The following is a 26,204-nucleotide window of genomic DNA, read 5'->3' as shown; positions in this document are numbered from 1 at the left end:
TTTCTCTTACACATTGATAAGCCCTCATTCTCACTTTGACTTTTAAGTGCTTTTTGGAAATTTAGCTCTTCTAATGTTTTGATTCTTATACATCCTTGGCTTTCAAATATTCGGCTTTAAGCGTTCCTGATGAAGGTTAATTCAGGACATATTTATAGACACATCAAATTGAAAAGTTTTATTTTATTTTTATTGCTTTTCCTCTTTTAAAAATAAATAAGTTAGATGCTCTTCTTTTTAGAATTCATTTTGTGCACGCCCTCATTTGTCTTGTGTTATCAAGGTTTAGGAAACTTAAAAACAGGTGTTGGATTTGAGCCAAACTTTTATGACAGAAACAAGTCTTAATTGTAAATTCTGAATTATATACCTGTTCTTTCAAATTTAATTTAAGTGCTTCTTTTTGTGCTTCTGTCTCCTCTTTCTCTCTGTGTGTCATCTGTTGTGCTATCTCCATCTCACGAATTAACAGCTCTCTCTGTTTTAAAGACTCTTCCTGATCTATTCGGTTTTGCTCCATTCTATCTTCAAGTTGCCTTTGTCTGTCATCCATCACCTGTCATAAGTAGATTCATTATAAGCAGGCTTTAAAATATTTATTTTTTATGTGTTTCAATTAAAATTTAGATGGCATTTTAAACAGTTGAAGGTTAAGATGTTTTTCTCATTGTTGAAATTCTTGGAACAATGCCTTTCCAAAATGCTGAGCAGTAAATCTAACACAATTCCAGATTTTTTGTCTAGTTTTTTTTCTTCAATTTTATTACATAGGGAAATAATTTAACCATTTCTTTAAGCATATAGTTCTTACTTCGTGCATCAGTCTTGCCCGAGCTGCTCGTTCTTTCTCCCATTCAGCTTCTCTCTTGTGCCACATTCTAGCTGCTTCTTCTCTGTGTAGAAAAAGAAGTTAACATTTTAGGGACTCACAATCTACTAATCTTTGTTTATGCCTGACCTACTTCTGAAATCATTTTTATTGTTAGACCAAAATATTAAAATTGTTCAAAGAGGATGGTAAAGGTTATTTTTGTGCAATGTGTTTTGCCATTTATATTTCATGTGTAGCCGTGAAAAAGGTTCGTTATTAACCGTGTTTCATGAAATTAGGAAAAAGATCAGCCTACAAGACATTTTTTATTGTTTGTTCATCATGATATAATGTTATGTTGTGTTCTTCCTCGCAGTTAAGTCCCCTATTTACGCCCCTCTTCAAAGACATTCTAAACTTTTTACCTGATGAAAAGATTTAACAAACCAGTAATTTGGCTTCTTGAGCACTTAGTTCATTTAGGGTAACTTTCATTAAGAAAATATTTTTTACATATAATATACATTTTGACAGTCAGATTATTGACTTGCAAAATAATATCTACTACCCAATAGAAAGTCTAAGTTGTTTTCCATTTTATGGTACATGTGTACATTATTAGAGCAAGGTAATGAAGAATGATATGTCAGCATAATAAATCACTAATTCAGATTTCTGTTCCGAAAACCTTCTTAAAAATCTTTTACATGAAAAACCAAAATAGGAGTTACAAAACAACATTGAGTAAAATTATGAGAAAGTTTTACAAATTCTGTCAAATTGTTCAGGAGCAGCTGCAACTATTTACAGTCTGCTTCAACAAGCGATGGAATTAATATACTTATATTTTCTAAATAACTAAATCTTAGAAAAGATTAAAAAATAAAATAAACAATAAAATTTTTCTTTCTGTTGACTTTAAACCAGTAGAGAAAAAAGGCAAATATTTAGGCAAAAGAAAAAGCAAAAAAAAATTCATGATATTTCAATCTTAGCAAAAAAATAGAGTAAAACAAATTTTGAAATCGTGTTTGCCCATAGTTCATGACATACATGACTTTTGGTGGTGTTAGTAACTTAAAGCTAAACTTTTGCAATATAAGGAATGTCCAACTTACTGATAAAGCATATCAAGTTCTGCTTCTCTTGCCTTTTCTAACTTTATCTGGTCTTCAATAACCTATACAAAATAATAAATATATAATATACAATACATTCTAAAGCATGTTACAAAAAAGAATGCCTTTTATAAGTTTTTGAGTTTAGTGTGACGTCCATTACCACTCAACTTGTACACATTTTGGCAAAATAATTAAATGTTTGTTTCGAACTTACAAATATTCAAAGCCCAAAGAAAACTTAACAATGATTGAGAAATAAGGCAAACTTTAAAATACTTTTGAACATTATACTACACTATCTTTTTACAAAAATAACAACGACTAACACGATGGTGAGCTTTGGGACCACATAAGCTTATCAACTGACCAAACCTTAAAACTGTCTTATTCAAAGGGGATATAGTTAGTTACTGTTGTCAAAGTCATTAAAGATGGCATCTTTTAGGGAATAAATATTGATTCACTCATAGGGTCTTTATTGGGGTGTGGTTTTTTTAATTTCACATTAGCTAGAGGTAAAAGGGGAGGTAAAAATATTCAAAAACATGTTTAACCCCACCACATTTCAGGAACCTCTGGTTTGTTAGGCTAATATGTTGGATTTTTTTTCATTTTGGTTCATTCATATGTTTCAGAGTTTAGTGTGATGTCCATTTATTGGTGAACTGATATATATTTTTTAAGGGGGCAGCTGAAGATGAAACAATTTGACATCCCTGCAAATTGTTTCTCCACCTGTCATCTCACCATGACTATGTCAAATTCAATGTACCACTTTCACTTTCAGTATTTCAGTTATTAATTTCTGAATGAAAATTGTGCTGATGAAGCCTACCTTGTAGGCAAAACATGTAGAATATAGCAAATAAAATTGCAGACCATTTGAAGTGTTGTTGATAATTTTGAGTATTATTTAAATGTTGCATTCATTTGCATAATTTGACAATAAAATTGAGAAAGGAAATGGGGAAGGTGTCAAAGCGACAACAACCCGACCATAGTGCAGACAACAGCCAAAGGCCACCAATGGGTCTTCAATGTAGCGAGAAACTCCCCCACCCAGAGGCGTCCTTCAGCTGGCCCCTAAATATACTAGTTCAGTGATAATGGATGTCATACTAAACTTCAAATTATACACAAGAAACTAAAATTAAAAATCATACAGGACTAACAAAGGCCAGAGGCTCCTGAAAATATGCAGTGTTACAAACCTGTTTCATCCAAGCTGCATCTGCTCTGGCTGTTTCTTTCCTTGCTGTCTGTACTTTTTCATCTTCCTGTTCTTGTTCCGCCATAGCTTCTAATATCTGTCTGTCTTGTTCCTAAATTTAAATCAGTTTAATCAATGCACTTATAAATGTTAACAAATTTTCTTAGAAACATAATATCTGAAATTAATTTCTTAAATTTTATGCAAAGTCTTTAACTGTTTAAAAATTGAGTTGATATGAGTTGAACCATACAGAAAGAGTTATTTTTATTTTGTATTATCAAAATCAACGACTTATACATGTATATGTATGAATACATTGGCATAAGGTTGATTTCTATCCAACACAACTCATTTGTTTATAGATATGAACTCAATCGCTTTAGTCATGGGAGAACAATAATTAAGTATGTAAAAGTCAATGCATGCAGCCTCATTGATCAACTCCTAGTGTATAAATTAAATAAAACAACCTTCTGATTATAGAGGCTAGATAGATATATTTTAAGGTGCATGTGCCAATCAAGATGACAACATTCAATTGTAATTTAACAGGTATAAGCATTTTTTAAGTCAAATAATTTCAGACAGAAAACTTAAAATGAGATAATAGGACTTTTCTGGTAAAATATTTGCTATCCATCCTCTTTGACAAATCATCACAAATCAAACTTTAGTTATACTTTTTGACACTGTTATTTATTTATAATTCATCATTTATCATTGACAAATAGAGAGACTGACAGCAATTGTCAATGAATGATAGATGAACAGACAGTGTGGATCCTATCCTCAATGTCAGCACCAAATATTTGTGGGTGGGGAAGAAGGGGTATTATTATAATTCTTTTTACCAGTTCTTCTAAAATTCTTCTGGACTTTGCCATCATCTGTGTCTTGTGTTGTCTAAGCAGCATCTTTCTATATAAAAATAATATAAACTTATTCTATGAAATTGTAAAAAAATATTATATAATCTATCATTCCTCCCCTACAATTGAAAATAAGTACATGTTTATCTATAGTCTTTTGTTTCTATAAACTCCAACTTTTTATGACCAATTAAAGACATTTTTACTACTCAGTAAAATAATAAATGTTAGAGGTATAGGGGAGGGTTGAGATCTCACAAACATGTTTAACCCCGCCGCATTTTTGCGCCTGTCCCAAGTCAGGAGCCTCTGGCCTTTGTTAGTCTTGTATTATTTTAATTTTAGTTTCTTGTGTACAATTTGGAAATTAGTATGGCGTTCATTATCACTGAACTAGTATATATTTGTTTAGGGGCCAGCTGAAGGACGCCTCCGGGTGCGGGAATTTCTAGCTACATTGAAGACCTGTTGGTGACCTTCTGCTGTTGTTTTTTTTTATTTGGTCGGGTTGTTGTCTCTTTGACATATTCCCCATTTCCATTCTCAATTTTTTTATTTGAATATTTATGGAAAAATGCTCATGCTCATGCTATTTTGTTAATGTTATGTCATTGATGTGTATTTCACTGTTTTATATCTTCTGTATGGATTTGATAAAATAACTTATATCCCTGAAAATTTAAATCCCATCATAATTTTCAGAAAAAAACAAGCAAGAAATTAAATCCCTGCATGATTTGAGATATGCCAAATACAGTGATTTTTCTAGAACATATGTTGTTCTTTGCTGTTTGTGCATTTTGTAAAATTATAGTAAATTTTGCTGATGTTTTAATGTTTAAAGTTAATAGAAATCTCTGTCTATCTAATCAATCAACAATTGGCTTTTCACATTGCTGATCATTGCTCGTGTACTTTGTGTAAACAATTAGGCTTTTAAAAACAATCATAAATGCTATTCAATTGAAATAAGTAGTTGATAAAATATCTTGAAATATGAACAATTCATATCAATAAATGACAATTAATTATTAACCTATGATATATATTATAAAAATAATAATTTAATTTCTTTAAGGCTTATAAACAATCTTAAATTACTTCTTACATATTTGGAAATCTAATATTAAAGGCACAAAACCTATCTAACATGTCTTCAAATAAATTTTCACTCAACTGTTGAAACTTACCCTACTTCTCTTTGTTTACGTTGAACTTCTCTCTCCTTTCTTTCTTCCTCCATGTTTTCTAACTCCCATTGTTCCTTCAATAACTGATCCTGTTCTCGTTTTAACATCCTTGCCTGTAATCATAGCATGTGTCTTATTTAAAAGTAAACAATTTACAAAGTTAATTTGATAGGATTTAAACATGTTAAAATACTATGGGTTCCAAACCCAGCCAAACAGTACATCAGGAAACCTATAAGTTGAGTATCATCTTAGGTTATCTGTTGGACATTGGAAAATATAGAAAATAGTATTTAAATTTGTATTAATGTATTATTTTTATTAACTGAATGAAAATAACTCTTTATAAATATTGTGTGATCAATTCAAGTGCCTATTTAAAATAACCTTCATTCATTTTTGGTAGAATCAGGTTTTATTGGCAGGTCTTTAATTGTTTCTGTTAAATTCATACATTCTTTATACTCAGTCGAAGTTAGTACTAGACAAATATTTTATTTCCTCAGACACAAACGTGTACAAGAGGTCAAAACATAATAAAGTATACATATAAATCAACAGCAGAGTAGTGTACGATAATAGCACATGATTTTCATGACATTGAGACATATACATTCTATAGATTACCTATTGAGTTTAAAGGATTACATATGTACAGAATTCTTTCTTATTATTCAGTGATTGTGAGTACATAAGTATATATAAATGTATAAAAATTGCATCAACAACAAATATGAAAACCATTATTATATAAAATGATTAAAAAGTTTTTGTTTGACAATAGATTTCAATATTTCTCTATTCATAGGTATTTGATCATTCCATATAATAGTAAGACCAGTTACCACATTCATCAAAAATGGATTTAATGTACGTAACCCATTTAAAATGTGTGTGTTTACTCGGGTAAAGTTGTATCATAAGTCTATATAAAGTATTAGATAATTTATTCTCACTTGAGAGCATATCATTCCAAAACATAACCATATGTAGCTTAATAGTAATATCAATGGGATAGCGACCCAGTTCCCCGTAAACTATAAAATTTGGCGTACTTTTCCTCACATGCAGAATATTTTTACAAAACTGAACATGCTTCCGTTCCAACCCCTGTTTATTTCAAATCCCCATACTTCACTAGAGTAAATCATTATAGGTAAAATAATACAATCAAAAAGCTTTAGCTGTATATCTACGGGTATTGCAATATTTCTTATCTTTCTATATAGTGCATACAATGCGTTAATTTAAATTGTTCCAATAATTTCTTTCTGTGTGCTTGATATATATTATGTAGACTGTGGTCTATTGATGAAAGTGTTGCCCTCTAGTTTTCAAATAAGAAAAGAAAAAAAATATTGCATAAAAAGCATAAATTACCTCATGTTCCCTTTCCTTTAATTCATACATTTGTTCTTGTACAATATCTTTTATCCTTATTTCTTCTCGCAATTTTTCTTCTTCTTTCTGTCTTTCTGACGCTAAAGCCTGTAACCTCTCCTCTTCCATTTGTTTTTCAAACTTTTCCTTTTCTCTTCTCTCTTGATCTAATTTCTAAAATTACAAGATGTAAGTTCTTTATAAATACACATGTTCTTTATTGAAACTATTTCATATCAAGTCTTAAGCATTTTTTGTCAAGGTTTAACTGAACTTCACATGATGGTCAAGACAATTATAATTAGTATATACATTAACATTTGACCAATTTACATGATAGCATCACCATGGAAATATCAATGGTTTGAAATTCTTTGGCTGCACTATTAACTGTTGTGAAACCTTAAACATCTATTGACTCTAAGGCCATGCTTTTTTAATTTGTTGGTTTACGGATTTTCCTCATGAAAAAGTCGGGTCGGTCGGTCGGGAAAAAAAAAAAAATCTTTCACAAGACAGAAAAAAAATGCAAAATAAATATACATTTCACCTTTCTAACAAAATGCTTTTATGCTATTTTGTCATCATTTCAAATTTTTAGTTCGATGAAATATTCTTGCTCAGCTGTCATAAATATCGCATGACATTGTCTAATGATTTGCCGTAAAAAAGGGGGGTGTTCACAGACAAACACGAAATTAAATCGTCTTTTCACAAACAAGAAAAACAAATTCGTGTAGCTCTTAATCAATTCCAGAAAACTTGGTGAGTAATGATCTTCAAAAACGAAAACTGATAAAGAAAAAATGGAAAAACGTCGTATGAAAATAAGTTTCAACACACGTGTCAAAAACTTAATAGACTCGTCCACGGAGAATATTGGGTTAATCTAGTGTCATGCATTCCCTTTTTTAATCCAAATGGACGATATTTTTTTTTTATTATCCATGAAACAAGAAAATTCTAAATGACTTTTTGATATTCAGAACTTTTACTTCCAAGGTGCTTTTCACCTGTCCACATTTGGACAAGTCTATTTCTATTAGATTATGCATCTTACAGACTGATGACAAATAAGGAAAACGAACTTATTGTGTAATGGGTTTTAAACAAAGATTTCGTTCCACAAAATTATTTGCGTAAACGACATTTCAAGGTCGGTTATAATTGATTTGTCTATTTTTAGAAACGTAAACTGGAAGTTTTATTTTTTCACAACAGAGAGTGTTATCAATTTTGTTAGTGATTCATGCATTTCATTTCATAAAAAAAGAAGAATTTAATTATTTTTCAGGGATAATGTATTTGTTTGGGTCGGCGGGAATAAAAAAGCATGAAAAGTCAATTTTATTTTTATTCTAGGAATCGGCAAAATAGGGTGGGCGGATCTGTAAACCAACAAATTAAAAAATCCTGGCCTAATGGAAGAAAATTGTCTATTTTTATTTATATAATATAAATGACACCAGAAACTCACAACAGTTTTTTTCTACATAGACTTTCGATTGGATAAAAATTAGTTTCATTGATAAATAAAATTTATCCTTGCATCACATATTTTATGTTTTGGCATCCCAGGTGACCTTATCCCTTATTTTGTAAAAAAAAGTTTTTTAATGAAGTTTCAGCTTCTGTTTGATGACGGAAAACAGTTTTTTCTAAGAAAACGATCAAATAAGATTTGAAATTACCAGAGTTTTCTTAGACCTTTTCTAACAGTTACAAAGTTTTTTTATCTGAAATTCCGTGGGGAAAAGGGGAGCAGACTATGTACCAGTTCAAACTATACAAGCCCAATTACGTAATACCTTTCTCATTTTTAACTTAAATGTTGTTAAGAATAATGTTGTGACAATCATGATAATGGTTAAAGGGTTCTTGATGAAAAAGTGTTACAAAAAAGCTGTTGATACTCCTTTCAGAAAAACATAGTATGGACTGTTTCTGATCCTGAGTACTTAACATTCCCTTATTACTTAAATATAATGTCTGTAAGTGGAAATGTATAATTATAGAGATATTTAAAATACCTGTTCTTTTTCTTCTACTTGTCCACTCCATTTACCAACCACATGATCTTTTAACTGCTCTGACTCAATCTGTTGAAAAGTAAGTAATTTTTATCAATACACTTCATAGCTCAATTGCAAAGCCATTATTGTTCTCTTAATGTATTTTTTCATTTAAGATTTCTACTTGGACTTTAAGAGCAAATTCAGAAATTAATGCTTGCATTTATCATCGTCAATCATTGATTAATCAATGAATTGACAACAGCTGTTAATCACTATAAGCATGGACAGTATAGAACTATACTGTAATTTCAATAGTAAGAGTAGTATTTCTGTTGATTGTTCATGATTTATTCTTTAAATTGAATTTTTAAATTAGTTTTGAATAAAAAAAAATATTAGTTGTTAGTGGCTTTGAACTAGTTGTCAATAACTGTGAGTACTCTCAGATCAGTACTGTCTTTTTGTTGTTGGGATAACATGTCAACTCTGTTTATTTTTGTTAGATGTATTTCTATTTGTATCCATCTGATGAGTTAAGCCTCTTTCAACTAATTTTTATAAGCCAGAAAAAAATAATTGCAGTCATATGTTGGTATCACATCATCATCCGTGTCGTAGATGGTCAGTGTCATTTGGTTTTTGCACAATAACTTTAGTATAAGTAAATCTCAAGATTTTAGAAATTAAAAAGAAAATTTCTTCAAAAAAAAAGGGGGAGGGGGTCAATTTGCAACAGCATAGTGTATTGCACAAAAGCAAAAAATTGAATGTAAATTCAAATCATATATTCAATTCAAGTTCTGTGACTACAGTTATTCTTTATCAGAAACCAGTTTTGTGTCAAATATTTAATTACAATCCAAATTCAGACCTGTATTAAAGTCATATGAAACGAGTGAGTGGTGAAAAATAATGTTTATCCAATTCTTGAACCAATGCATGTATATATCATAAACTTAGTCCTCTGTGCATGATTTTCTCATTTTTTTACGCAAATATATCATATAATCATCATTTTTTTTTCTCTGTGTCTGTTATGATTTAACAAATATGGCTGCTCATTAAATACCGTGTTTTGAAGCCGAAGTTTAACGATTGTCACCTTAAAGTAAACAAATAACAAAAAGCATGGGTTTTGAGCATGTGTTTAACATGTACAGTCAGATAATTGTTTTTTTAATGACAGATCCATGCGTATTGCGACCACCGGATTTGTACGAGGATGGTAACGTTCAGGTCACTATGAATACAGAAAATATGTAGGCAAATTGCTTCCTGCAAGCAAGCAATTAAAAATAAGTAAACTTCTTCTAAATGTGGACAAATTAAAGAATTTTCCTCAGAAAAAAGTATATGCACATAAGTTGTATAATGAAAACTATCCATTTAGTTATAAAAAAACATATGCACATTTTTTTTTAATTTGAGGTTTCTTATGACTTTAAATGCTAATATTGTGTTCATTTTGGACCCAACTGTTCAGGGTTGGACCTCTGTGGTCGTATCCAGCTGCGCTAGGTTAAGCAATTTATTATAGTTTATTCTTATTTTGTACTGTTGCACCACTGTCCCAGGTTAGGGGAGCGTTGGGATACCGCTAACATGTTAAACATACGCTCGCCACCAGTATGTATGTGCATGGCTCTAGTAAGGAGTCTGTAATATGGTGGTTGTCGTTTGTTGATCTGTAACATATTTGTTTTTTGTTAATTTTTGTACATAAATTAGGCCGTAAGTTTTCTCGTTTGAATTGTTTTACATTTGTCATTAAGGGGCTTTTTATAGCTGACTACAAGGTATGGACTTTTCTCATTTTTGGACATATACACCTTACAGTCCTTCCATACACCAAATATACTAGACCTATTGCTTATAGTATCTGAGATATGGACTTGACCAACAAAACTTAACTTTTTTCACTGATCCATGAAATGAGGTCGAGGTCTAGTGAAAACTGTCTGACGGGCATGAGGACCTTGCAAAGTATGCAGGGTCGACAAAAAACCAATTGATAATTACATATTTTCTGAATACATGTAATATGATGTATGTCACGAGATGTAACGAACATCATTACCTCCTCTGTATTATATGCTCTTAAATGTGTTTTTTTTTTTAAATAGGTTTTTTTTGTTGGTTTTTTTTTGGGGGGGGGGGGAGATCCAGGTAGTTCAGTTGCTGGTTGGTTAAGTATGTTGTACTGTGCATATTTCTATTATAGGGATTGAATTATTTGAAATTTATTGAAATTTGAGACCTCACAACTATCATATTTTAAGTTTGAATTATAAAGACATCTTTTAAATCTAATTGCTTCATACCTTTCTTAAGTCTGGATTATTCAGTTTCCAATATTCGTATAATTTTTCTTCTGCCAACTGTAATGTAAAAGTTATAACAGATTATAGAGAAATAATGAAACAACAAGTTAACAATCTTGCTAAGTGGATCATAGACTCTAACTATCTCATTCAATTTGGGATGCAAGAGAAAATTATAATCTGGCATATTGTATAAAAGTTAAAAAAAATTGTAATACTGTAAATCTCAGATTATTTTTCAAATGCTTTTATAAATGATGAAATTGTGGCTGGATACATTTTATCAACCTATTTGAAATATCACTCTAATTTTGATACAGATAGAAGAGGGATTAAATAATGGAAGGATTGACAATACCAGAAAGCATAATGGCACTGCTACTATTATAGCCTACAGGGCATCACACTGCTAAATACAGAGTTGTGGCTTAGGCAAAATAAAATTTACTGTGTCAGATCAGAGAGATCAGAAATCGTTTGATTTAACAACATTATTCAATAGTAAAAGACACTTATTTTAGATTAACCAACTGTTAATAACAGAAATTTCCATTGTTTGACTTTTTAATTAAACTTTACGACATTTACTGAAGAAAAATTAATAAACCAGATGCTTCGCAGGGCACAGCTTTATACGACCGCAGAGGTTGAACCCTGATCGGTTGGTGCAAGTATGGACACAACATTCAAGCTGGATTCAGCTCTAAATTTGGATTGTGATTAAATAGTTGACACAGCATAGGTTTCTGACACAGAATGAATGTGGTCTAATGAACTTAAAATTTTTGTTTTGCCTTTGAGCAATTCACTATGCTGTTGAATATTAATCCTCTCAAAAAAATGTTTGAAGAAATTTTCTTTTTATTTATGAAATTTCAAATGAGAAAAATTGAACCCCCCCCTCCCATTTTTTTTCACATCCTCCTATCCTTTATTTCAAACTGATCTCAATTCAAATTTCTTATGGAGTTTGCAACAATAATTACTCATTTAAATACATCATAAAATATTAAAATAAAGTGCTTGTTATCACTGAATGGTAAAGATTGTTTTAATTTATCAGTTGGTAGTAAAAGTGAATATACTTTGTATATTGTATAAAACAATGATTTAAGTTGATTCAACTACCTATTCTGGACAAAGAAAGATAACTCCAATTGAAATTCTTGCTATTGCACAATATTGTGCAATTAGATATTTCTTGCTATTGCACAATACTGTGCAATTGAAAATACTTGCTATTGCAAAATACTGTGCATTTGAAGATTTCTTGCTATTGCGCAATACTGTGCAATTGAAAACTTCTTGCTATTGCACAATACTGTGCAATTGAAGATTTCTTGTTATTGCTGAGTACTGTGCAATTGAAAATTTCTTGCTATTGCACAATACTTGGTATAATAATTTTGATCCTGATTTGGACCAACTTGAAAACTGGGCCAATAATCAAAAATCTAAGTACATTTTTGGATTCAGCATATCAAAGAACCCCAGGGATTCAATTTTTGTCAAAATCAAACTAAGTTTAATTTTGGACCCTTTAGACCTTAATGAAGACCAATTTGAAAACAGGACCAAAAATATAAAATCTACATATGCAGTTAGATTCGGCATATCAAAGAACCCCAATGGTGTAAAAACCAAGAAAATGCCTATTTGGCCCCTAATTCATAAATTGTTAAGACCAAAACTCCCAAAATCAATACCAAACTTCCTTTTGTGGTCATAAACCTTGTGTTTTAATTTCATAGATTTCTATTAACTTATACTAAAGTTATGGTGCAAAAACCAAGAAAAATGCTTAATTGGAACCCTTGTTGGTCCCTAATTCCTAAACTGTTAGAACCAAAACTCCCAAAATCAATCCCAACCTTTCTTTTGTGGTCATAAACCTTGTGTCAAAATTTCATAAATTTCTATTTACTTAAACTAAAGTTACTGTGCGAAAAACAAGAAATTGCTTATTTGGGCCCTTTTTGGCCCCTAATTCCTAAAATGTTGGGGTAAAAACTCCCAAAATCAATACCAACCTGCCTTTTGTGGTCATAAACCTTGTGTTAAAATTTCATAGATTTCTATTCACTTTTACTAAAGTTAGAGTGCGAAAACTAAAAGTATTCGGACGACGACGACGCCAACGTGATAGCAATATACTACTAATTTTTTTCAAATTTTGCGGTCGTATAAAAAAACAATGAAACGAGCGTGTTAGTAAAAACAAATGATATGATTTATTATAATAACTGGTTAAACCTGTTTTCGTTTTTCTTCCCTAGCACTTCTCAAAGTATCTGTTCTTTCTTTCATGTCTTCTAGTCGACTATAATTATCCCTGGAAAAACCTTTCAGTTCTGCCTGTAACATAATAATTTATTAACATAAACATGGTTTACTGTGTAAAATATCATACTCTTATTTTCAATCTGAATGAAATATTCCTTCTTTTTTTTTTTACACTTGAATATAAATTTATTGCACTAATGGAAATATTCCTTCATGGAACACGTAAACCATAAAAATAATTCCAAATAAATAAGTTTCATCATGATCAATGAATGTTTGAACAATATAACAGTTCAATCAGGGCTTTAAACATATTTCAATGTAGTGCTAGTAAAATATCTGAAAGTAGCTTGGGAAATATAGTAGGTTCACTTGTACTTGTTATGCCTGGTGGTGTAGGGCAGGGCTGTAGATGTAAAGGAGAGACTTGACATTGCTCTGCTGTTTCTCTAGTGTAAATTCACTAATAAATTAAGTGACAATCCATATAAACTAATTGACCTTTGAAAAAAATTATTCCTAAAGGTTATCCATTTAATTTAAATGTAGTTAGACCTTTGAATAAAGTCTTGATTGTACAGGAATTTCATACAGGTGCATGTAGTTAAATAGATAAAAGACATGCATTATTGTGGATTCATTATTATTTGTTGGCTACCAATTTTCGTGGGTTTCATGGGTACAGGTGAACCACAATTTCAAATAATCAATGAATATCATATTTTCAATATGCTTTGTATAGAGATTGGCAAAACCATGAAATCAAATATCCACAAATATACAAGTTTTCAGCAATCCACGAAAATTGATACCCATAAAAATAAATGAATCTACAGTACTACACAATTATGTTAGAATAGCTGTGACTTACAACTAGTTGATATTTATTTTTAGTCCTTTTCTCAAGCCTGTGAATGATGTGTTTACAGTGTTTTTTGGTTTGTTGATTGATATTTATAGTAAAAACAAGGCCACATATTTTCTCAAATTTTGTCATCAAGGAGCCTTTCATATAGGAATAGGGTATTGCTCATGTTGAAGGCAATACAGTTTTCAGAATTTGTTCACATTTTTGTAATCCTACCACATTTCCTAATTTATCTAAAAAGGGGGCACCTGAAAAAAATTAATGGAGATAATATAAAACTGACCTCCCAACTGTTTCTTTCTTCTCTTAACATCTGTCCTAACTTTAACCTCCTTTTCTTTAACCTTTCTGTCTTCTCATCTTTGTCCTGTATAGCTTTGTATTTGTCCATGCTGAAAATTAATTTACTTTAATAATGTGTAGAATATAGATCATATCTGACCAATGTTAAGGTCAGAGACATCTTCAATGGAACTCAACGAATCATCATGGGCTGCTGCATCAATGTGCCAAATATCAACAACAAATCATCATGGGCTGCTGCATCAATGTGCCAAATATCAACAACAAATCATCATGGGCTGCTGCATCAATGTGCCAAATATCAACAACAAATCATCATGGGCTGCTGCATCAATGTGCCAAATATCAAAAACATATTTCAAAGGAAAAAACAATAATTTAAGAAATCAATGTAAAACTAGACAAGAAGATGCCCCTTCACTCAAATCTGAAATAATTGTATTATAATAACAAAGTTGGGACTTTCTTTGAGATATTACTGTGCCTGGGAGACACAAATGATGCAAAGATTTTAATAGTGTTATCTTAAAACATATGAAGAAGGAGTCATCCGGATATGCTGTGTGTCGTGATATTGTAATTATTATTTATTTATGTTAGCCTTATTTGTTTTGTGTGGCCTGATAGTTGTGTACAAAATAATCTTATAACTGTGCAGTTAAGAAATTACCAGAACAACCATAGATACTGATGGAATGATTGGAACTTTCAATTTGACTTAACATAACAATTCCAGAATGATTGAATCATCATGATGCATTGTTTAAACTCCTTACATTGTTCTAGAATCTTCTGTTCTACAGTTTTCTATAACTTTTCTTTCTACAGTGTTCTAGAGACTTCAGTGACAACTATATATATACAATGTATAGACACTAAAGTTAAACTTTCAGAAATAAACATAGACAAAGATATCGATAGACATGAATATTCTCAGTAGTTGAATTGACACTTTTATATTACAAACAACATCATACTAGATTGTGACCTTAGTATTGGACGTAACATTCTGATTGGATTCCAGAGAAGATTTTGGGATGAAGAAAAGATAAAATCTCCCAACAGAGCAAAAAGCAATTCCCAATCTATAATAGTCCTATTGAATGATTGCTAAGAATCTTTTATTCTGAACCTTGTGAGAGCCTTGTACAATAAAATGAATAACATAAGTTTGCTATAGTATGTAAGGTCTCTTTTTAAGTTCTATAGTGGCCTTGATTCAATATGTTACAGTATATTGTATAATCTTCTAATTATATATTTACCTTGACCTCATGCTTTGTTCAGAGCCCCAGTTTGATTGCTTTTTAGCTTCCATGTCAGATTTCTGAAAATAGTTAACAGCTGTACCCCATCTTTCCCTGAACTGGTCATTATGGTCTCTGTGTCGTACAATAGCTTGTTCATAAATATTCTTTCTTGTTGTCCAGTAGCGAGGAGTAGTCGGTAGTGCCATTATAAAAAATCAAATTATCTTACGGTACCTACAATATTTGAAAAACATTTGCTTCAGTTTATTGTATGATAAGAACACAAGTTTGGCTCAATTCTTCAATGTTTATGTATGATGAACTGAGCTGGTGATAAAACTGCCAAGGAAAATTTAGACTATTGTACCTGTGTCACAGTCAAGTTATTAGAATATAGACAATCAGAATGTAACAGTTCATAGAAAATGTTAAGACATATAATTTGTTTAGTGAATACACTTACCTTATTGCTTTTTGTTCGCAATGTTGGCACTAATGCCTTACAAATAAATTATAAAAAATCTTTTTGCTAATCATACATGTCAAAATCATGATCAGTTTAATGCTTACAGATAAGTTTAAAAATCTGTTTGAACCTCATGATTTTAGTTGCTTACACAGTAGTTACAGATACAGATACATGTACATGATGTATAAGTTTTAAACATCTTTTTGAACCTCATGATTTTAGTTGCTTACACAGTAGTTACAGATACAGATACATGTACATGATGTATAAGTTTTAAACATCTTTTTGATCCTCAGTTGCTTACAGATAAGTTTTTAAATCCTTTTTTGCTTTCCCCGTGATGTCAGTGTCCATCACTTTGATTTGCTAGACTGTCAAAAGTGATATCTTGTTGCACCGCTAGCTTCCAGTTGCTTTTGTCTTTGGCCATTTTCAAAATTTATATTGTCAATGAAACAACAATTTTTCTTTATAAAGAGGTTAAAGCATTGACTTTACAGTTGGTTGCATGGTATTTCATACAGACAATTTTTATTACTTCTGTTACTTGTTACTCGAGAGCGTACATCAAATCATCCTACCTTTTTATAGCCCAGCAACAAAGTTGTCTGTGTCATATAATTTTAGCCTTGTCCGTAATTCTGTCATTCCGCAACAAACCATTATAAATACAGAGTTTTTTTCTAAATGCCTTCAGATATTGGGTTGATATTTGGTATGTGAGTTAACCATGATGAGTTACAGATCAAGTTAAAGTTTCATCCTGCTCCACTATTATTTGTCGAAATTACCAGCTTTGGACTCTGATAAATTGTTGAAAATCACAGTAATACAGACTTTTTTCTAAATGCCGCCAGATGTTGGGCTGATTTTTGGTATGTGAGTTAACCGTCATGAGTTGTTGATTAAATTTAAGTAAGAATCTGATCGGCTTATTTTTGCTGAAATTACAGGCTTTTGAAATTCATAACTTATTGAAAATCACAGAACTTTATACACACTTTTTTTCAAAACGCCTAAGGCCCTTCAGATATTGGGCTGATTTTTGGTATGTGATTTAACCATGATAAGTTATAGATCAAGTTTAAGTTAACTTCCACTCCGCTGGTTTTTGTCAAAATTAAGGGGTTACAATGTACCACTGAAAATAGTTGAAAATCACAAATATACAGACTTTTTTTCTATACGCCTTCAAATTTTTAGTTGATTTTTGATATGTGAGACTACCATCCTGTTTGTGTCCACATGGGTTGTTGAAATTGTAGTTTTTCAATTTTTTGAGATGGGGCCATTCCTGATATTTTGACACATCTAGTTTGAAAAAAAATTTGCTTCTTCATTTGAACATGATGAAAGTTGTTTATCTCTGGGACTATTATATATATATGAAATTCAATGCATCATGTACATGTCCAACATGTCCAATCTTAACTTTGTTTAACTTATACATGTTATATATATCTTTTTGAATCATCATGATGAACTTTTTAATTTTTAAATTTACATGCACAATTTTGCTTTCTGTTTCTTTAACATGTTTAAGATATAAAAAAATCTTTTTTAATTTATAGTGCTAACTATTTAGTTGTTATTTTCTGACTAAAGGACTAATATTATTATGCAACTATCAGGGTTCTCGCTAAGGCGAGTCCATGAGTCCTGGACTCATCAAAATCTGTCTGGACTCACCATTTTCAAAACTGGTGAGTCCACAGATACATCAATATTGAAATATTTTGTATAAACTGAACACAGTTAAACACAAATATCATCATTTTATAGCAAAAGTTTAAAAAGTAATCTAAATTTAATGTCATTTCATTGCTCTGTTAGGCCATGGAAACTAAGATATTACATTATATTGCAACAGAATATATATTCTTCTTGGTGTTGGACTCACCATGGCCAAAAATGACGAGTCCCTGGACTCGCCTTCAAAAATCCTCAGCGAGAACCCTGAACTATATGTACAGTGTAGATATGATTTGATTTTTTTTTGTTTTTTAACGCCACTTTTTATCACCGCTTTTTTGGGGCAGCTGGATTACCAGAGAAAACCATGACCTTCAAAAGGAAAACTGACAATCCTAGTCAAATAAAATTGGAGTTGAGTGCCCCCGCTTGTTTGGGGTTAGAACTCAAAACCTCAGTATTGACAGCTGGCCAGTGATTACAGTATCCGGTCGTTATGTCCCCAAACCAATCAATCCCAAAGTCAGTCCATCCAACTTGGATCAGGCTGCATAATAAAATAGTTTATATTGACTTTGGAGGATTTGATGACAAATTTTAATTAGTATACATGTAAATGGAATTTGTAAAAGTATAGATTATTGGTGACATTAGTAAGTGAAGTATGAATATATTAGCAGAGGTCGAATTTAAGCTTTTTTGTGTACTGGCCAGCCGGACCAGTGGACTGAAAACTCTACTGGTCCGGCTCCAAATCTACTGGTCCTGAAAAAACGACATTAATTTGACAAACACTAATATAAATGACAGATGTTTAATTCTATTTTGATGCTTTCGTTTACATAAGTTAAATTCTGATCTACTATATGGACCATAATTTGGTATTCAGCCTTTGGTTTCTTTTTGTATCCTTTTTTATAAGTTCTAAAATTTTAACTTTTATTTTGTGGGTTGTGTTGGTGTTAGAATAGTATGAATGGAACAATTGAGTTTTTCGAGAAAAAATTAATACATTTTGATTCACCGTTTACGTGACATGAAACCAAACAGGAAACCAATCTTTATTTTCTTTATTTTGCACAATATAATTCAAAAGGCATAAATAAACACCATTACTAGTGTTACTTGCTTCATGTTAATATTTAAAATCTATTTTCAATGTAATATTAAATTTTTTTTTAAACCTGACAGGAAACCATAAGAAACCAAAAGCATTTTTTTAGTTTTATTTTATTGCAAAATCTGCTTAAAATAATCTGAACAGTATACTTTTTATTAAAATCCATCTTAAATGTTACAGTATTAAAAAACTCCTAAACATGTGCTTGTTTTGAAAACAATTAGTACAATTTATTCAGAATTTTCCATATTTTCTTCATTGATACAGGATACCATAATCGTTGTATCTTGATGTTTAAGCCAAAAAAATGTATTTATATTTGGTTTTGATATTCCAGTTATATACAATTTATTCCAAATTAATGGCAATGTAACATTCTTTAAATCCAGTAAAGAAAAAAACTTTTAACTTGGAATTAAATTAATGTGATACTTGTGACCTGTACACCATCTACATGGTTTCCACATTTTAACCTACTTTAGTGGGCTAAAATCAATAAAGTACTTCCTTTCAAGTCATGCATGGTAAAAGTTTACTTCTCCTTTGACAAGTTTATTGCGTTTCTGATAAGTGTTTGCAGAACATGAATAAAAAATATTAATTAAAAACTGTGACAAAGATTCCAACTTTGTACATTCCAAGTGTAACGGTATATTAACATGTATTTTTTATTAAATTATATTTATTCACCTAAAATATCCAGTAATATTTACTGCTGAAGTTAAATCAATCCAACGAGCATTGGTACAATGATAAGAGACGTAATTTCGATTGATTTTTCCAAGGACTCTTCACGTCATTATCGGGAAACGAAGTGTGTTCTAACGTCTGTCAAATATGAAATCGATTTTGTCAAGTCATTGGGCATTTATTTTCACACAGGATCGTATATAACATTATGCACATAGGAAAAATAACAGACCACCGGCGCAATCTCTTTGACAATTGTATTTTCCTCTTTTAAACAAGACGAAACAAGTCTACAGATTATGTTTGCTAACATCCCGTTGGAAACAAAAACAATGTTAAGACCTAGTATTTCGTACATCCGGCCGTAATGGCATTATCACATGTTAGTCACGTATGACTGGAAATGATTAGAACTTAAGGACAAAAACAATTTTAATAAATAACTGGACTTCTGTTTCGTGTGAAATGTAACGCATAACGATAACGTAATTTTCTTACTTAATTATTACGAAGATCAAAACAAGAATGTAAATCATCTCGGATTTACCTGTTTGAACATCTCGCGAGAGTTCATATTGGCATATTGTTTTTAAGAATTCTATTACAACAAAGCAGATTACATCATCTAAAAATTGCGTTACGAAATCGGACACAAAAATCACGCCACTGTTCTTACATCTGCTACATAAATACTTATAGTTCTCGGCATTTTCTTCTCACTATTCTTATTGGTCGATGTTCTTTGTTATTTGAAAGCAAAAGTTACGAATTTGCCGGTGACGATTATCTATAAATCAGTCAGTGTTATGCTCTTCGGAAGCAAAAAGTAACACGAGAAACGACACAAAAATACGGTTGTAGAATCTTTGAAATTCGTATATTTTAATTTTTTTTCTAGGGAAGAGTAGCATACACTTGTATGTTGATAAAAATAATGGCATCTTTAGATGTAGTTGCAACTTTTCTTACAGTAATTCACATTTTATCACTTTTCTATAGTTATAGGAAACGGAGCCCAATAGCAAATTATGGTCCATATACATTGTATAATGCAACCACTCACGATCTTTTTCCCATGATTTTTGGTATTTGCGTTTCCTTTTGTCACTTTCGTATACTTTATTTCGATCTTCCTTTTGATTTTCAGTTATCTTAATTTTTTTGTTCGGCGGTTTAACTCCTTCCAAAAATTTCAACAGTTTATCTTGTTGTGAAGGACGCTCACCCGAGATATTAATTTACTTGATCAATTGTAATACCCCCCAGTACTGTGTAATTGATTTCACAGGTAAATTGTTTTGTAAATAAACGGAGATTGCGATGCAATTAGTGATTTTTATCGACAAATTTCTACTGGTCCACCAGACCACCAGCTGACAAAATCAACTGGTCCGACGCAAATTTTTCTAGTCCTGGACTACCGGACTAGCACTAATTTCAACCCCTGTATTAGGGTACCAGTAAGGCAAAAAAAATATATGTCTGTTTAAGGTTACATACTTTAAAAAAATAGGATATATAGGTCCGTATTTTCATTTTATTTTATTTTTCATTTCATTTTTTGTGACATGATTTTGAGTTATGCGGTTGTGGCTTGTCATGGGAGTTTACTTTCCATTTAGAATTTAGAAGATTTTACCGCTCTAACTTCTTGTTGAAAAAGAAACAAGTAGTTGGTGATCGCAATACTGGTCCACAATACTGGTATAAAATTTTTGTACCAGTATTGTATTCCAGTATTGTGCTTTTTTTTTTAAATAAACAGTATAGGTAATTAATCTTTTATTAAAAGTGTCACATATATGCATAATGAAATAAGCATATGACATGACAATTTTATTAGGAACGATTGTGTTTAACTGATAATGCCATTGATGGTACACTGTGATTGTCATCAAATAAAGTTTCAAATCTTCTGATGTTTTTTTCTTAACCCTTCTGACTCAGCATTTTAACCAACTCTTTACTTTCTTCTATGTTTTCTTTCATTTCTCTCTTTCCAAGACTCAATATTATATTTTAGTGAATTTTATATTGACACTTATGCTGTAATAGCTTCTGTATCAAAAAAACTATCATCATCATTGGAATTGTCTATTTTTTCTTCTGATGTGATTTCTGCTATGTCCCCCTTCCTATATTGGCATTTAGGTATTCAGTCTCTGTGGACTTTCTCTTACACGTACTAAATTAAAAGCTTTTTCAGATAACACCTGTACAGCTCTCTTAATTACTGCCAGAGTGCTTGTCTAGTATTAGTATTTGTACCAGTATATATACATGTATCTGCTACTAATTGTATTGTCCATGGTTCTGAATCAACTGCTTCAACCCTTAACATTCATGTAGACAAACTACATGTATTGTTAATTTGATTTTTTTTAAAGAGTGATACCAACTTTTAAAGAATACATCTATCCGATATATCCGATGTATATATATAAAGAAAGAGAGGAATTTTAAAGTATGTGACTTGACTTTAAATCAACACAGAAACATTATAAATATATGATAACGGATTTGTAATATAATTGTGTGTTGGTAGGATCTCACTGTGTAAATAGTCTCAGCACTGCAACATATTTGGTGGACGCATCACTGTATATAAGAAAGATCACAAGTTATACATACTAGCGTATGGTTGCTCTACAAATGGGGTTAAACATACAGAGGTAAGGTAAGGATTATAACCAGGTTCCCCTATACAGCAACTAATTTTATAATTGATATCTTTTGTTGTGAGAGATTAATAAGAAAATAAAGACAACTGAAAGAAATGCATATATGATCTTAGTACAAAAAAAAATGTATACATGTATTAAATATCTGTCAAAATATTTAATGACCAGGCATACATGTAAATGCTGAATTTACAGTGTTTAATATAAGAGTGTAATAATTTGCTTGAATTTATTAAATATTTACTCAGATAATTAATAAGCGTTTCTTCTATTTTATCTATATCATGTATATTGAATTAAATAAAGTAAAGAAATATGATAAATTATTAGCAATTGTTTAAATAATAATGATGATATTAATTGAGTTAATTTCAATAATCCTTTGTTTATTTGTGCCAGCATATTAATGACTTTTTTAAAACAGGTTGTTAATTGATTTAACAATTATCCTCTATAATCTTTTTGAGTTCATTTAATCTCCCTTTGATCTTCAATAATGTCTAGTCAACAATAAAACTACAATACTGGTATATCAGTAATGTACCAGTATTGCTGGTTTTTTTTTAATAAAAAGTTACAATACTCATAACTGGTACAAAATTTTTATACCAGTATTGTGGTCAATACTGGTATACCAGCATTGCGATCACCAACTACAGGAGATCCGAAACATAGAAGATACCAATTTGGTGCGAACGTGTTACATGTACTATAACTAAGGTGTAAATGTGGTTTTGGAGCGAACGGACCCGATACCATCATACATGTGTAATCTTGTTCTCGGACTCGAATTCGTGGATTTTACATTTATTTCAATTGAGCATTTGAAACCATTAGCCCAATTTAATGACTACTGTACGGAGTTTCATGAATAAAAGTTCATAATTATTTGTTTAATCTTATTTCTTACTCAAAACTATGTCAGTGAAAGAAATCTGTAGCGAATGTCAACAGGAAATGTCTTTCTTGAAAAACAACATAAGCACGCATGCGTTAAGATAGTTAATATTCAATTCATATCGGGCGAGTTTTGTACCCGATTCCGGCTACTACGAGATCGATGAAATATAAAATCAATAAGGATCAATAAGCCAGTCATTAATTGATATGCTGAAACAGGTAATGTTTCCAAATTTATTATTTGAAACGAATAACTTAACTTTAATAGATTGGCAAATTTTTCCCCCCGTTTTTTTTTATAATGTTATGATCATTATAATATTATCATTTTAGTTTACAATTTTTCCGCGGAGGCTTTGTTTTTTCGATTTTTCGTTCAAGTTTTATTCTGATTTGAATTTTTCATTATTTTTTTATTTCATTTTTGCAAAGTTAAAAACATTGATTGCATGTTTACTTCAGTTGTTGATAGGTATCAAGGAGCACATCGTTAGTTGAAGCCCCGCCCCCTTCACGGAAGGGCTTCTCAGTGTAGTTGTGTTTTTTGTTATTTATCGCGCGGGAAGCCGTTGATTACTGGCACTATTATACTAAACGTGTCGTATACTTATCAGGGGTCCAAGATAATTTGTTCCAGTCTTTAATACCGGTAGTTGGACAAAAATAGGACAATTTGTAGTTTCTCTGTTACCGTTTGTATTTGACGGTTTGCATCTTTATTGGTGATGTTGGTTGATCATGGCTTGTATTTAAATTTACTGACTCTGCTGATGTTGCGATGGAATGGCAATCATTTTCATTTATAATTTTTCCGGAACATTATTAGCCTTGTTCTGACGATAACAGGCGTTCATATCCTCTTGAAAATGCACACTGAAGCTATTAATCTGTTTCTGTTTTCTCAAGCAACTGAGATTCATCATGACTGAGTACAATAGGACCGTCTGCATTCACTTTTCTTTGCACACACATATGGAATACTTGAATGTACTTTTAATCCCAATAATCCAAAGAGGCATACATTTTAACCTCTTACTATCTTACAAAAGAAAAGACAGTAAGAATGTGAAATGAAACAGGCACAAAAGACTAAGCAACGCGCTTTTTTTATTCTGAGTGAAATGTTTTGATAGCCTCCAATTTTAATGTACAAAGGTTTTAAGCTCCTCAAATGTACTTGTTTCAGGCAAGGCCGTTAAACTACCCCCCCCCCCCCCCCCCCTTTTCCCCCTTGCCACTATGACCTTTTGCACATTATTCTGAGTTAATCTACTTTTCTCTAGATCTAGATATGAATAATCAGTACAACTAATGTCATTTGATTCCATCTCTTAGGCCTGCGAATAAAGTTATTTCGCAAAAAGAAAAAGAAAAATAAAAAAAAAAAAAATTATAAATAACATTTAAGAATAGGTGTCGAAAATGAACAAGACGAAAACGAAGGGAAAAATAATAAATGGAATTTTCCAGTTACATCCCTATCCATATTTTACTTTTTTTTTAAATGTAACATTCATGAGAGGGAATATGAGGGGTCCTGATCCCGAAATCCCGGGCTTTAAAACACCTGATGCCGAAATCCCGGGCTTAAAAACACGAAATTCCGAGGTCCCGAAATTCTATTTTTGTTACCTACGAATCTATTTATTTGAAATTGAAATTGACAATTTTATAGCCATTTTCCCGCACTGTATAATGATGAATTCGGATAACAATGTGATATGTCGGTGCCGATGAACATGAAAAAGCTCAACCTTTAATAATTTTGAATATGCAGAAGAATAGATGAATTTTAAAGCAGCACTTTTTAAAATTTCAGTAAGCTATTTTAGGGGAAAGTAATAAGGGGACAACCATTTGATATTCGTCCGGAGGGGGAGAGGAGGATTTTGAAATTATAACTGACAGCCTTGATAATAAGAAAATAAATGGTTTGTTCTGGGGTAGTTTGATAATAAATAACCTGACTTACGTTGTATTGAAAATGACTATGATAACTCGGCGCCTTTTCAACCATTTTATAATAAATGCTATTCTTAAGTTTAAATGAAATGGCACCAGATTCTTCCAAAATCCGTCATGTTTCTTAATTTCTTTTCGGGAAAAACTTTCCAAATCTTGTAATAATACAATGTATAAATATTAATGTACTTGAAATGTCTGAACATGAGTTTCATTTAACTTGGAAGTATATTGTCTCATGGAATATATTTATCTTCCTTTTATTACAGGGCAGTAACTTACACTAGGCAAGCGCCCAGCCTCATGTATAGGAAATTTCGAAAAAAACAAAAGCTTGTCTTCTTATGATCAATTTTCTTTTCTGTTCATCCTCTGACGCGTTCGAAAACCCCTTTTTTCCATGTTTCTTTTAAAGTTATTTATAGTTTTCAGTGGTATTTGTCTATTTTTTGTTGTTTTGTGTTTTATCTGTTTCCGAGTTTTTCTTTTGTTCATTGATTGCCCTTCTTTATTCTCTTAGTGCTGCAATTCCATTTGTAATTTAGTCATTTTTTTTAAACTTGAGTTTTCTTTTATTCAACGATTTTTTATCTAATTTTACAAACTTTAAATTTAATCCCAGTTTATATGAACTACACCAAGTTGTAATTGAAATGTGTTAGCGGGACGACATCAAAAGATCAATGTAGGATAAAAAAACAAAAAACTGAAATAAAATAGTTTGGGGTGGGGGTTAAACTTCTGCAAGTTTTGAATATAAAAAAAATCGATTTTTATATATATCCCTATTGGTAAATCGATTTTTCCCACATTAAGTTAAGAGGGGTGGGGGGGGGGGGGGGGGGGGGGGGGTCAGTGAAAAAACTATGTGAATTAAGTTTTTTATCCTCCATTGAACTTTTGATGTCTTCTTTTATATCTTGAAACTTACTGAGCTGATATTGTTATATCAGAGACATATAATACATGTAATTGTATTATATGTCTCTGGTTATATCAATGATAATCAGACACCTCTGTACAGCTATAATACAGAAAAGTGTCAAACTTTTTAGAAAAGCTTTTA

General features: G+C 31.2%; 1 protein-coding gene across 1 annotated transcript in view; it reads right to left on the bottom strand.

The window, feature by feature from the left end:
• Positions 1–23,298, bottom strand: part of LOC134681055 (trichoplein keratin filament-binding protein-like) — a 33,276-nt gene extending 9,978 nt beyond the window's left edge. Inside the window, exons 1-13 of the mRNA XM_063540458.1 lie at positions 23,187–23,298; positions 15,640–15,858; positions 14,355–14,463; positions 13,174–13,275; positions 10,921–10,977; positions 8,615–8,683; positions 6,585–6,758; positions 5,205–5,317; positions 3,997–4,063; positions 3,144–3,254; positions 1,930–1,991; positions 812–893; positions 371–556 (exon numbers count right to left, since the gene is read on the bottom strand). Coding sequence (XP_063396528.1) covers positions 371–556; positions 812–893; positions 1,930–1,991; positions 3,144–3,254; positions 3,997–4,063; positions 5,205–5,317; positions 6,585–6,758; positions 8,615–8,683; positions 10,921–10,977; positions 13,174–13,275; positions 14,355–14,463; positions 15,640–15,830 — 1,323 coding nt within the window. The 5' untranslated portion in view covers positions 15,831–15,858; positions 23,187–23,298. The remainder of the gene's footprint in view (positions 1–370; positions 557–811; positions 894–1,929; positions 1,992–3,143; positions 3,255–3,996; positions 4,064–5,204; positions 5,318–6,584; positions 6,759–8,614; positions 8,684–10,920; positions 10,978–13,173; positions 13,276–14,354; positions 14,464–15,639; positions 15,859–23,186) is intronic.
• Between the last annotated feature and the right edge of the window lie 2,906 nt (positions 23,299–26,204).

Source organism: Mytilus trossulus, chromosome 8, assembly GCF_036588685.1.
Source record: "Mytilus trossulus isolate FHL-02 chromosome 8, PNRI_Mtr1.1.1.hap1, whole genome shotgun sequence".
NCBI lineage: Eukaryota > Metazoa > Mollusca > Bivalvia > Mytilida > Mytilidae > Mytilus > Mytilus trossulus.
Note: the sequence above shows the minus strand (reverse complement) of the source record. Positions and strands in the feature narration are given on the sequence as shown.